Genomic DNA, 13,345 nt, shown 5'->3' on the forward strand with positions numbered 1-13,345 from the left:
CTGAGCGACAGGAATGTTTAACAAGTGATTAATTTGGGACAGGTCGGTGGGCGTTCTTTATGAGACGAGTTAGCCGTTACCTGAAAGCACACGTGGGGTTAACAAACTAGAAGCAAATGGCAGGTTTAAGCTCCGTAGAGCCACCTATTTAGAGAGTCTTACACACTGTTGAGGTTTATGCTGTTTTTATTAAATGCTTTATGTACAAATACAGATTACACACAGAACATAGCACGTGTTATAAATTACACACTGAATATTGCTGATCGCTTTCAACCCCCTCCCCCACCAAAAAAAAAAGGGTTGTGCACAATTACGATCTCACATCTTATTTTTTTTTTCAAATCACAATGTCACTAACTTTAGGCTGACGCATCCGTTTTTTAACCATCAGAGTTTCACACAGGTAGTAGCAGTAGCAGTTACGGGGAAACCTTTTCTGAACATTAAACATGTTTAAAACAAATGTTTGGGACATTGAGTCACTTCAGTTACTTTGCGATCAGGTCTTTAGGGTTTAGTTTATCATCAGTTGCCTTTAATGGAGTTTATCAGGTCATTTGTGTCCAGATCAGTGTGTGGTTCTATGTCCTTAACTGTAATAAGCATCAGGCCACAGTTGGAATCAAACAGGAAGTGAGGTGTCTGCATACACACACTGATCTGCAGCTAAAAGCTAAAACAAATTAGAAGGAAACAAATTAAGATCTATGTTAATAAAGCCATATGACGATTAGATTTGTTGGGAAAACTAATTTGTCCAAACAAGCAAGACTGAATCTCACAAGTCTGGGAAGGATCCGCGTAAACCAAATTGAGCCCCACAGCCCGACCAATCCGGGAACTGTGGAGAGAGAGGTGAGGGAGATGAAATGAGATTATTTCAAATTTAATGTGAGCGTCATGTTGGCTCCACATCTGGTTAAAGACTCATCCTGCCTATAAATTAATTTTGGTTTGACTAATCGTGAGCTGAAGAGGGTTTGTGTCTGTTTTTTTGTACTCTAAAATAAATGAGGAAAATGTCAATATGTTTTGACAATTTAAATCTAAAAGAAGAATGATTAGGAAACCAAATGTCTTAACTGTTGCTTGTCATACTGTAAACTGTAGACCTCTGTTAGGGCATAATCAAGTGGATGTGAGAATAAAAATGTACGGATGTTTTTGACTAAATTTGTTTTGCCTAATCTGACTAACATGTATTATCTTAGACTTTGATGATCACTCCATTAAAGGCAGTTGATGTAAACCACTTTGTCAAAATCTGAGACCTACGATATGGGAAATATTCTGCCGCATAAAGTAAAAAATCTGAAATAACTGCATTTCCTTGGAGGTGAAATGAAAGGTGTTTAAAGAGCAACCTTCCTGTGCATTGATTGAATTTCTGTGTATTTCATAAAATAACTCTTTCCTTCATGAGTAATAAAACCCAGAATACTGCATAATGTTCGATTTTGAGAATTTATGCGCTACATGGGGTTATTTTTTTACTTCAACTTTTCAAGGAGACGGACGAAAAAGTCACAACTTTTCACGAAGAATAAAAAAACAAATTATAAACAGTTCTCTTTTTTGAAAAACGTTTGGAGGTCACATTTCCGGAGCCGCGTCAGTATCTACCATAGGGATGTTTCCTGTAGCCCCCTCTCGTCAGCCGTAAAGCCGGGGCTTTGAGACTGGGACGGGCGGTCGGCCACTCCTCCTCTGTGAAGAAAACAGTTCAAGAGACGTTGTGGAAAGCTGCTGCAGTGACTGTGCTGTGAGGGAGCTCATGTCACGGAGTCAGACTGTGAGCTCAGGTAGCGTCCGCCGCATACCCTCTCACAATCCATTTAACCAAAGACAAGGAAAATTCAAGCGTGCAAATTCTATCCCGGCTACTGCAGAGGCCCCCTCGCCACAGAAAATTAATTTCATAAGCTCTGTGCCCTCTGCTGGTCCAATGCTGCGATCCGACAGTCAGCAGCTCCTCCCTGAGAGCCAAATTACATAAAGATGGCTACCTCTGCTGCATGGCACATTGCACCGCTTCCAAATAAGAAAGTGTTTATAGAGCAGAAAATCAAATCATTGCCCCCTTGGTTTTGGTTTGGTCTGACCTCAACACCCCAGTGCACAATTCATTGTGCTGAAAATGAATGAGCCTGCGAACCCGCTGCGGCAACCGGCCAATTTCGCTGCTGTCATGTGAGAACCTTAGAACTCCAGTTTTTGCTTATGTTGAGTTTTTATATATATATCTATATTTTATATATGTTAGCGTATTTAAAGGTTGGAGGAAATTTGACAACAATTGATTGTGAATTTCCAAGCAGTTGGTGTGTTGGATGGAGATACAGGATATGTTATTGTATGCACAGCGGCGGTCACTCAACCGTGGTGGCAGCCTTTCTGGAATAAGCCTACGAAGGCACACATCCAAGAGGCAAAACACTCAACCTTTACAGCGGCCACTGGTCGGCCCCCTGAGCTCACACTGGCACATTTTACGGTTCTAGTCAAATGCAGAAAAGAAGGAAGTGGGTGAAGCGTGCTGGAAGCGGCTCCCTGGGTGAGGATGATTAGAATTGGTCTGGAACCACCAGGCTTTTCCCCTTTTGTTTCTCTTCTGTCCAACATCTTTTAAATATCAGAGACGCAGAAGCCAGGCTTGTGTTTTTCCATTTTGTTATAATACATCAGGAATGAATTAAATAAGGAGCAAGGTTTGTGACCCATGTTTAGATCAGTAATGTTCAGCTGAGTACATAATAAGCTCTTCTTACCATAGTTGTTGTAGGATTCATCACTGGTCGCATGTCCGTATTCGTAGTAATCTGAAATGCTAAAATCAGACAGACAGACAACATCACAGTCAAAATAAAGAAACATTTGTTCATATTTGGTTTGGCTTGAATGTGGATGGTTACTGAAAAATGCATATGTTCTCTGTTATACTTAAAGTCAATGTATCCCATTACAAAATGAGCACAACAAGATGTTCTAGTGTCTTTCGTTTACTTTAAAACTTGTAAATCTAAGTAACGTGTGACAATTGAATGTTTTCACTCAGTAATGTAACAGCTGGGCCCGGCTTTCAGCCAGTGTTATTCAAACCGAAGTAAAAAGTTGCTAGGGACTATTTTCAGCTGCAGATTCAACACATCCGATCCCCCAGTGAGTATTTACAGCAGCAGAATGGTGTGTGTGGGATTAACTCGGGTGCCCATGGTGCCATGCTGGTTACTGATGTGTTTTTAATAGTTTCTGTGTGACAGTTGAGCTCCGGCACAGGGGGAAAGAGCTACGTCAGGGTTTTTTTGCAACACAAGACAAGTTAGTTGGTTCCACTCATTGCTGTTGTTGTAGTTTTCTGACAGTTCTAAAAATATGAAATGTCAGCAAAGGTGTCTTTTGAGCCGAGAAAAACGGTGCTAATTCATAGTCAGGCTGAATATTGGGCGTGAACAAAGTCAATTGTGAAGCGCAGAAACATGATGATAGAACAGCTGCTCACCGAACACGTGTCACATGCTGCTTTGCAAATAACGGTAGACAGATGGCAATTGAGAAACGTGTTGATTGACTTCAAAATGAAAACATCACCTCTTCGACTGGTTGCTGTAGTTATCCTCGTAGGGCTCATAACTCTCGTCGTCATATTCTCCTCCATATCCATCATCGTAGCCCTGTGAGCAAACACACACAGACAGACAGACAGACAGACAGACAGACAGACAGACACACACACACACACACACACACACACACACACACACACACACACACACACACACACAGAGCTTAAGCATTCGAGTCGACCTGCGCCTCATCTCCATCCAGTCTAACTGGTTAGATGTGAGCATAAAAACAATCAATACTTAGTTCCACAGGCAAAGTCCATTACTTTGTGTCTATAACAGGGAGAGGAAGCAGGGAAAAAAGCGTCCACGTCCAGCAGAGTTTATTGATTAAGGTTTGCAGGAGCCTAATAGACACCTTTTGAGGCTTAACAGCAATATGGATCTCTTCTATTGATACGTAGCGACTCGGGGGAAACAAGCACAAAAAGCCGGCTAGTGACTGCAGTCATGTTCAATAACACTGAAAGTGGCTAAACAGCATGCAGCCCGCATTCTAGACTCGATTTATAAGGAGCGTATAGATATTCCCCGGCCACTTGGAAGTACTGGTAACAACTATAAAAATATAGGACCCTAGCTGTGCAGTTGCAAACACCTATTACTTGAGTTTGTCTGTTTCTCATGAACAAAACAAACTCATTGATTCCTCAAACACAAAGGAAAGATCTCTATAATGATTTTTTTTTGTCATCAGGAACGTGTTTGTAGTTTAAAGGAAACTGTTAATGCTAAAGCCTTAACCAGTCTGTTAGTCTTTTACATCAACAGAGAACGCGACCCTGGGTTGGTAACCCACCACAGTGTCACCCATTGGTTTGCATACCACTATTTCAAAGCCTAGATGTTTGCATTTCATCCTGCGCCATATTTGTTTCGTGAAACCAAAAGTAACCATAACCATCAATCACACGGTAACCACACCCCAATGCGTAATGTCTATTTGACTCTAAATGGGACCATCATTGACTAAATGAACATCATGCTGTATTGAAGAAGACTTGAAACTAGCATTTGATGTCGTAAACTCCATATGTAAATGTTTAATAGATTTATAAATCAAGAAAGAAGTAGTAGTAGTTTTTCATTAACTTCTTTAGAAATGACCATCCCACATCACCCAGTCCTTATTGAGACCCTGATATAGTTTTGGTCTCAGGGTGACAAGGCAGCTTGCACTTGTTAAGCCTACGCTGCTGGATGAAGAGGATTGAAGAGGCACATGAGCAGAAGAGGGTAAAACCCAGAACACCTGATAACTCCAGGCTACAACACCGATTATGTGTTCAGGTATGTGGATCAGACACTTCTGCATTGTTTTTAATCTCCAGGACCCAGACTCCATTTTCATATACAGTCTATGCTATGAACAGTTGAAGGAAACATTACACCTCAGTTAGCAGAAGAAACCATACTAATATCAAATACTACAACATTACATTGTTGCAGTGGCATGTAAACATCTCACTCCTTTTATGTCATTCTGGCATCTGCATGAAGCATCCATCCATCTATCCATCCATTCATCCATTCATCCATCCATCCATCCATCCATCCATCCATCCATCCATTATCTACACCACTTGCCCGTCAGGTTCAAACCTTATTGCTGGGAGACAAAGACGCTAACCACAGCATCACCATGCCGACCATAAAGCAAACAATGTTCACAGCTCTTTACAATGTGTTGTAGACAAATTAAGTTTTCTCTCTTTTTTTATGTATTTACCTCTAAAGTGTGTAATGTTCACTGGGGTCAGGGTGGGCACGTCACGCACTCTTTTACAAAATTAAGTTTTTGGCCATTCGATTTCTACATTGTCAGTTGATTTACAAGAGGAGCCGGTGGGAAATCTTCCTCCTCAGAGCTGCTTTCAAATACGACTGTGAACTCAGAAATTAAGTTTTATGAGCAGAGGTGAGTTCTTGATGGACTTTATGCCTCTTAGGCAACACCCAGGCTGCCCTATGTTCTTTGAGGGGGTTGTCGGAGATGAATGCAACCTAAGAGAAGACTGTAGGCACTATTCTGTTTAATGGTTTATTCATGAGAGCAGGGGTAACCAATCTCAGCAGACCTAAGGTTCACGTAAACAGCTTAACCTGAATAACACCACCAGCTGGAGAGAGGCCAAAGAGTGCGCCGAGCAGTAAACTTCACTATTGTCTGCTCTTGTAATTGCTGGATCTCGCTCATTTAAAGAGATTTAGTGGAGTTTAAAGTGCTTATGTTTCTTTTTACCATGATCTAATCTCTTCTAATCCTCCCCAAACCCGCTGTTTCAAATCACGCTCCACCATACATGCACGTGTTTAGTTCTTTGTCGAGATCGAACACATTTTAAATCAGCACCGAAAGCTCCACTGAAGCCGGCTTATTCCAGACATTGAATCACGGCCGAAGTCGTTCCTCCCCGTCTGCCAGTAACAGCAGAGTAATATCATCTTGCAAAAGCTGACACAGTGAGTGTGAAGGACATCCAGGGCAGCAATGGTAAAAAAGAATGGATTCATGGCATGTATGCGCAGACTCTGCTTCTCCTGTCGGGTAACGCCGATCCAATCCTCTCCGGTTCCTGTGTGGCTTTATTTGTGTGAACAGGAATTTGACCAAATTAAAGTTAGGGATTATGTCAGGGATTAAGTTGTTCAGGGGATCCAATACTTCTCCTTTTCTTGCATGAGTCTTTCCCCACAAAGGCAGAGTCAGAGACCAGCATATCTCAGTAATTGACCATTTTATTAACAATCCCATATGACAAATTGCTCCACGCTGGACCATAACTGCAAAGTAATCAGTGGATTCATTTCACTCATTATAAAAATAAACCTAAAGTTAAACTACAGGAATACAGGAATGGGAAATAGAGTTTCTTCTACAGTATATTTATTAAGAGGGACATCTTTTTACAGAAGCGATATAACATTTGTGCAGCCTTTACTCACACAGAATATGAAATATGAGTGTTGTTTTCAGCTATAGAAAATAAATGATGGAAACGCTGAATTCATTTGAACACATCATGGCCCTGCATACTGTTTAGCTGTTTGTTTACTTTAAAGCTATGTGTATACTTATAAAGTTTGCCATCTCCGAGTCTCGCTCCTGTTTACCTTTTCATTTACACTGCATTTGTGTGGTTCTTGCTTTTTGACTTTTTTTAGGTTGGTTCATCCAAGCAAACTAACAAGAGACTGGATTTTTTAAATGTATCTACACTGTGTTTATGTCTGGTTCGGTATTATGGGCCTTATTTTCCCTGAGAATTGCTGTAAAACCATTGTTGCTGTTCTACCCCCGGGGGAAAGTGAAAACAAGAAAAAACAACAATTTGCTGATAAACCAAAATTTCGAAGAATGGTGACTTAGGTGATCGGTGATGCTGAACCCCGCTCCTGAGCAGCGATTGATCAGGTCTGCTTGTGAATTTTTTGGTCCCCTGTAAGAAGACGACTGCTGACAATATGATTATATGACAACACGCCTTATGGTAGCCTATACATTTGATTATTGTGGCTCCGATATTCTGGTGGACCAACTGTTTCCCTTACCGTCATCTAGTTTATTCATACCGGTATCACGGCCCCGGCTCCATCCCATGTTTATGTTATCGTTTACACATGACAATAAATCACAGTGTTGACGTGTTGGCATAGTAACTCCATGACAGCCGAGCACAATTAATTCTCATCTGCAGAGAGAGACACCGAGATGCGTTCTAAAGCTCTGGGAAAATGTAGCTGACCTTGAGTTGTTTTTCGTTGCTAAACTATACTTACATGTATATGGATCCAAATATAAATGCCATGAATATCATTTATTATCTAACGCAGACAAGACAGATGGACATTGTTAGGGAGAGGCTATGTGATTTCGATAAAGTCGTAACATTGCTCAAGTGTCAGCTCAAACAAAACCTTACGCGGTGTTCATCAGCGTAACTTATCTCTCTGCTGACGTGACTGTCGGTTTGACCTACAACACATGCTGCACTCAGATCGGAAAGGACACTGTGTGTAAACAGACACGGCCCTTAATTAATGAGGCTCCATTCCTTTAGGTTGACACTTATCTGTAAAAACAATTAACACCGGTCCTTTATAACAAGGCAGAGGAAATAAATCAAATGTTAATACAAGGGTGGAGAGTCCTCGGCCGCTGTAATTAGGACAGAAAGAACCTAAAGGCCCTTAGTGCTGTGCTTCATTATCAATTGACAACCTGTACGTCCCCCGACAGTGACGGATCTTCACCGGGAGCAGCCTGTGAATACCTCACCACGCAGCAGAATGGGGAGGAAAATGAGATTCAAAGACCTTTTGTCTCAGTGAATAGACGCTTGCTCTTAGCCGCTTTCTACCTGCTCAAATTCAATCAGCGGGCACCTTTTGTCGTCTATTGTGCACTTGGAGCAGGAGTTTGCTTTTCAATGCATTTTCTCCAATTGCGTCACAGTTATACAATATGTAGGATTTTTTTCCCGATGAGATTGACTCTCGATTACTTTGGCGACATTAAGCAATATGGTGTTTGTCATTGGGAGAACAGAAACAAACAAATCAGACAAGGCATTTTCTCCCTATTCAAATCATATTACTTGTGCTCACAGAGTTTAGCTTTAGACGTGACGGCGTCCTTCCCTCGCCGGCGGCGCCGCGCTCCGATGGGTCCGAGCGCGATGCAGTCTACCTGAGTCCCTCGTCTTTTAAATAATCAAGTGGAAGTGTGTGTCTTACATCTGTTTTAATAAACAGGAGAGTTCTGCATGGAGAATTTCCATAATTAATCTAACAAATGTGAACTCAGCAGTGTATCTGAAGCCATTGTTATAAAGCAATTACAGCAGATGTTCACACCGTCCTTAAAGGTGGCCCGGGAAACTGCTCCCCTTCAGGAAACACTCAACCGATCTCGCCCATCTTTTATGTTCATGAAATAGATTATATGGGAAGACAACCCCCCCCCCCATTTCAAAAAGGCGTCCTTTCGCTTTTTTTCACAGCAGATTGGACTTTTTTCTCCTCTTCAAAGCCTCCCAAAGCTCTGTGTTTAATCACATTACGGCATTTGCCGCACAGCCTCGGTATGGTTGCAGGGCTCAGGTCTAAAAACCCAGGCAATGTGTTTCAGTTTTTTAACAGCAATTTGTACAATTCATGGTTGTGCTGTGAGCGACAGAATCCCGTATCACTCTCCGGTTCTCCTCTCCTCTGTCATCAGGCCTGACATTAAAAGATAAGATTTGATCCAGATGGGATTTGATCTTTAACATTAAACCGAGGCCATGGTTCCAGTCCATACAGAATGCCATCAATCACATCTCTAATCTCCCTCTGCACTTTTCACATGGAAGAACTCTGACTGATCGCAGAGAGAAATGTCTCACTGCCGCTCTTTCTCGGGAATAAGTGACATTCATTCATTATCGCCCGTTTCAAAAGTCAAAACAACTTAAAGTACGCACCTATTCAAACTGTGCCTCATGCAGAAACAATACGCTTTCCATAAATGCTTCGAAAATACACTGTTTGACAAATAGTACCACATCAGATCACCTACTGGAATATAAAAGCTTGACACTGGAAAGACATTTTACCTCTGTTTACATCAGTGTTTGATTGTTTGTTAGAATGAAAACTGCTCCACCAAATCCCATGAGCCTTGGTGGAAGGAGGCAGTATGGGTCAGGAAATAACTTGTAACATTTCGGTGCACATATAGATTTCATAGCTGATCAAGGAAATGTCTTTTCCCACTATCTTTACCAATGTAAGATAGGACTTTTTTCCTGGATTTCTCAGAAACAAATTCATGGATCAGGAGGCATTTTAAGGGATCAATATTGATGAGTGTGTCAAATTTGTTTCTTGATGAAAAGAATACATCAAATAATTGTCAAATACTAATTTGTCTTGTAATTTCCATCATGTTTGCTTCAAAATATGTTCAATTTACTCAAACTGTCCCGAAAGCCAAGCCATGTGGTATATAACCTTCAGCTAAAGAACCAGAAAGCAAGAAAGAGCCCTGAGATCAGGCTGACCACCATTAGTATATGATGTGCTTTGAATCTCTGAATTATATTATGATCAAATTTTCTTTATAAAAACAAAGAGCACTTCCACTAAATGATCAGACTGACTAAATCCTACCTAATCAGATCAGTTTATGGAGAACTGCATCCCTGAGGAGATCATCAATTTATCTCAAACCACGATCAACGCATGCTCGCGCTCTTTAGCAGCAAACAGAGACATCTAGCAAACCTCTGTTGCAAAATGTTAAGCTCAGATTCAAGCGCCTGACATTCACCGGTCTCTAGATTTTGCAGATTTCATTTGACAAAGCGTGAAGAACCTATTAGAAAGCTGTAACAGCCCAGAATGATGAAAATAACAAAATAAAACTGAAAGCACATTCCTCGGAGGTGAGCCCCACCACACACATTCCCTCCACAGCCATCAACTCCACGCCTTGCTATCCTATAAGAGGCCCAATAATGGCCACTGTCACTGTATTACTTCAAGACACTGACAGAATGACAAAGCCCATTAATCACTACAGCCTCCGGAGGAACCCCGGTTACATGACGTCCTGCTCCACGGCCGAGACGCAGCTAATATTTATGGCAACTTCACCAAGTCTGAGCAGTAAACAATGGTCTGTCGTCGGTTCGTTCACTATACAATTACTGCAAACTACAGCCTGCATGTATAAATACACGTGTATGTATTGTGCAGCGATGTTAATACTAACTATTGAATTGACTGTGTATAAACGCACGATGGACAATGAAAGAGAATCGATGCGATACAGAAAACAAAGCAGGGGCTACATCCAGGATTTACTTGACTTTATATTTACTTTATATTTATTCATAATTTTAGTGCCTCTGCCAACGAGGTTATGTTTTCAGCATTGATGTGTCTATAAGTTCACAGCATTTCACAAACTCGACAATTAACTTAACAGTAAAATGCTAAAAACCTTCCAGTAAAACACTAAAAACTAATACAGAATTATTCCCTCAGCTTGATTGATAGGTCAAATTTATGTAATTTTATTCAAATCGAGATATACACCCAAAATAATGTACTAATAATTACTGGTAATTAACTGTTAAATCCCTTTCAGACACGCATCCTTTTTATATCAACCTGAAGGCCATTCACTAAGCTGGTCGCATGCCTGAATAATCCTTCTGGCCATTCGCACACTCACAATAGAAAATCTTATTAGATCAGAACTGGCAACATTTATTTTTTATCCTTCGGCGAACTCTAGCCTATTTACAGTGTTGTTATGAATATACACTGTCCCTGAAAAAACAAACAATAAATAAATAATAAATAAAAATAAACAACAATGTAAACAAAAAGCTGAATAATTCACTGTAACCGCCAAGGCTGAGAGTAAGGTGAAGGACTATATCTTCAGCTGTGCATGAATACACACTCGATGAACTAGTATTAATTCCCACAGACGGCTGCACTGAGTTGAATACACTACAGCTCATGCTAATAAATAAAAAAGTCGCAGAGTGCAACAGACTGTTTTTAATATGGACAACAATGAAGGAATACGCTGCATGTGGATTTGGATACACAGATACTACTTGCTGGTTGATTAAGATTAAGATACATTTATTTGTCCCAAACACATGCACAGACATGCACAAGCACACTCATGCAGAAGGGAAATTTAACCTCTGCTTTTAACCCATCTGGTGCAGGACACACAGAGCAGTGGGCAGCCATGAACGGCGCCCGGGGAGCAGATGTTGGGGGAGTAAGGTGCCTTGCTCAGGGGCACTAGACAGGGTAGGGAGAATCCTCTTGGATTTTTGGACAGCTCAATCCAGGTTCGTCTTTTTGTTGTTTCTCCGTGGAGTCGAACCAGAGACCTTTTCTGCCCATAGTCCAAGTTTCTGCCACTAGTCCACCGCCTCTCCATTTGATTGATTGATTTTGGAATGTGTTGGAACATTGTAAAGCTTCCAACAGCCTTATCCTTTAACATCCTTAATAAACTTGGCCTCATAGTCCCTCAACTCGTACCAGTGCAAATCGTTATTTCAGCTCCTGACGAGGCGTTTTTTTCTGTGCACCTGAAAGTTAAAACAGCTGAGTTGGGTCATCGAACACTGAGGCCCTCTCTGCGAGGGGGTGGGCAAGCAAAGGATGCGGCAAGGTGAGATTTGTGGGAGGAAGATAAAGAGGGAGCCGCTGCGTTCATAAATTATAAAGCAAACAATGATACATGATAACTACCAGCTTCCTCGTGCTTCCCATTGAGGTTTTAAATCAATACCACCCTCAAATAGGTGCAATTATGGACATTCTCACAGTATCACTTTTATGAGACGGACTGACAGTTTGACAGAGTCCATCAATCAAACGGCCTCTCTGGAGAAATCTGCGAGATACCCGCACACCCATGCTGCTTCCAACCGGAGACAAATACAGGATGTAACAGCAGAGACTCACACACACTGCTGCTGATCTTTTATTGTGCTTTAACACTGCAGGAATCTTGTAGTGGAACAACAGCCTTAACAATAACATCTGCTGAAAATGAAAAAAAAATAATCCAAACAAACAAACCTGGTCCATAAAGAGGTCTCGATACATTCTGCAAACACGCTTCGGAGAAAATTGTGTAATGCGGCAGAGAGAAATAAAGAAATAGCAAAGTGAGATATGAGGAGAGAAAATGTTCAGGACAAATTCATCTTTCCATAATCCCCTGGTCTCCCTGCTCCCACCCTCCTTCCCAACCTCCAATTACAAAGAGAAGAAATGCCTCGCTTTCTCACTCCTCAGAAATACACAGGCTCTACATCAGAACTCAATTTGGTTTGGTAATGAGACTGCGCTTGTGCATTTCCCCATGCAGACAGCCCAATCTTCAATTGCCAGCACACATGGGGGCTTTGCTTAGCAGGAAGGCTCTGAGGAAATAGACTGGTAAAAGTGTTGCCTTTTTTCATTTGGATGAAACTTTAGTGCTCACCTTGTGTAGTCTTTTCAAAATGACCTTGGGAAATTTCAGAGGACGAGTGTATTGTAACCAGGGCCTTGATTTCCTTTTTTTTTTAATAAGGATCCCAGCGTTGTTTTAAGTGAAGTGAGCAAATACGTGATATAGGGCTATAGTGAAGGCACACTCAGGGCGGCTATGGCTGAGGGGTAGAGTGGTCGTCCTCCAACCTGAAGGTCGGCAGTTCGATCCCCGGTCTGACCCATCTTCATGTCCTTAGGCAAGATGCTGAACCCCGAATGGCCCCCCCATAGAATAACAAAGTGCTGCGAATAGATGCACTGTATGAATGTGTGTGTGAATAGGTGAATGTAAAACCGTACTGTAAAGCGCTTTGAGTGGTGATAAAAGACTAGAAAAGCGCTATATAAATACAAAACCATTTACCTTTTACACTCGGGGATGGTGGTCCATCAAATATTCCATACATTAACCTGCCCTGTCAGTCCCTCTACAGACCCTCGCTGCTCACTGACAATCAGGGTGTGCATGACAGCGTGCTGCGTACGTGTTGCCGGACTCGACTGTCACAACCAAGTGCTGGTGCCTTCAGTGTCCAGGGCTTTGTTTCCTTGCCAACCCTCAACCCAAGGTTGGCAGCTGCTGTCTCCAAGGTCAATATTAATGATACCCCTGCTGAGGTGCCCTGAAGCAAGGCATTTAACCCCCGTGTGCTCTT

General features: G+C 41.6%; 1 protein-coding gene across 1 annotated transcript in view; it reads right to left on the bottom strand.

The window, feature by feature from the left end:
* Positions 1-625: 625 nt before the first annotated feature.
* khdrbs2 (KH domain containing, RNA binding, signal transduction associated 2) overlaps positions 626-13,345 on the bottom strand; it is a 58,762-nt gene continuing 46,042 nt past the window's right edge. The window contains exons 7-10 of the mRNA XM_061087899.1: positions 3,592-3,674; positions 2,772-2,830; positions 1,627-1,710; positions 626-669 (exon numbers count right to left, since the gene is read on the bottom strand). Coding sequence (XP_060943882.1) covers positions 626-669; positions 1,627-1,710; positions 2,772-2,830; positions 3,592-3,674 — 270 coding nt within the window. The remainder of the gene's footprint in view (positions 670-1,626; positions 1,711-2,771; positions 2,831-3,591; positions 3,675-13,345) is intronic.

This window comes from Limanda limanda, chromosome 15, assembly GCF_963576545.1.
Source record: "Limanda limanda chromosome 15, fLimLim1.1, whole genome shotgun sequence".
In the NCBI taxonomy this organism is placed as follows: Eukaryota; Metazoa; Chordata; class Actinopteri; order Pleuronectiformes; family Pleuronectidae; genus Limanda; species Limanda limanda.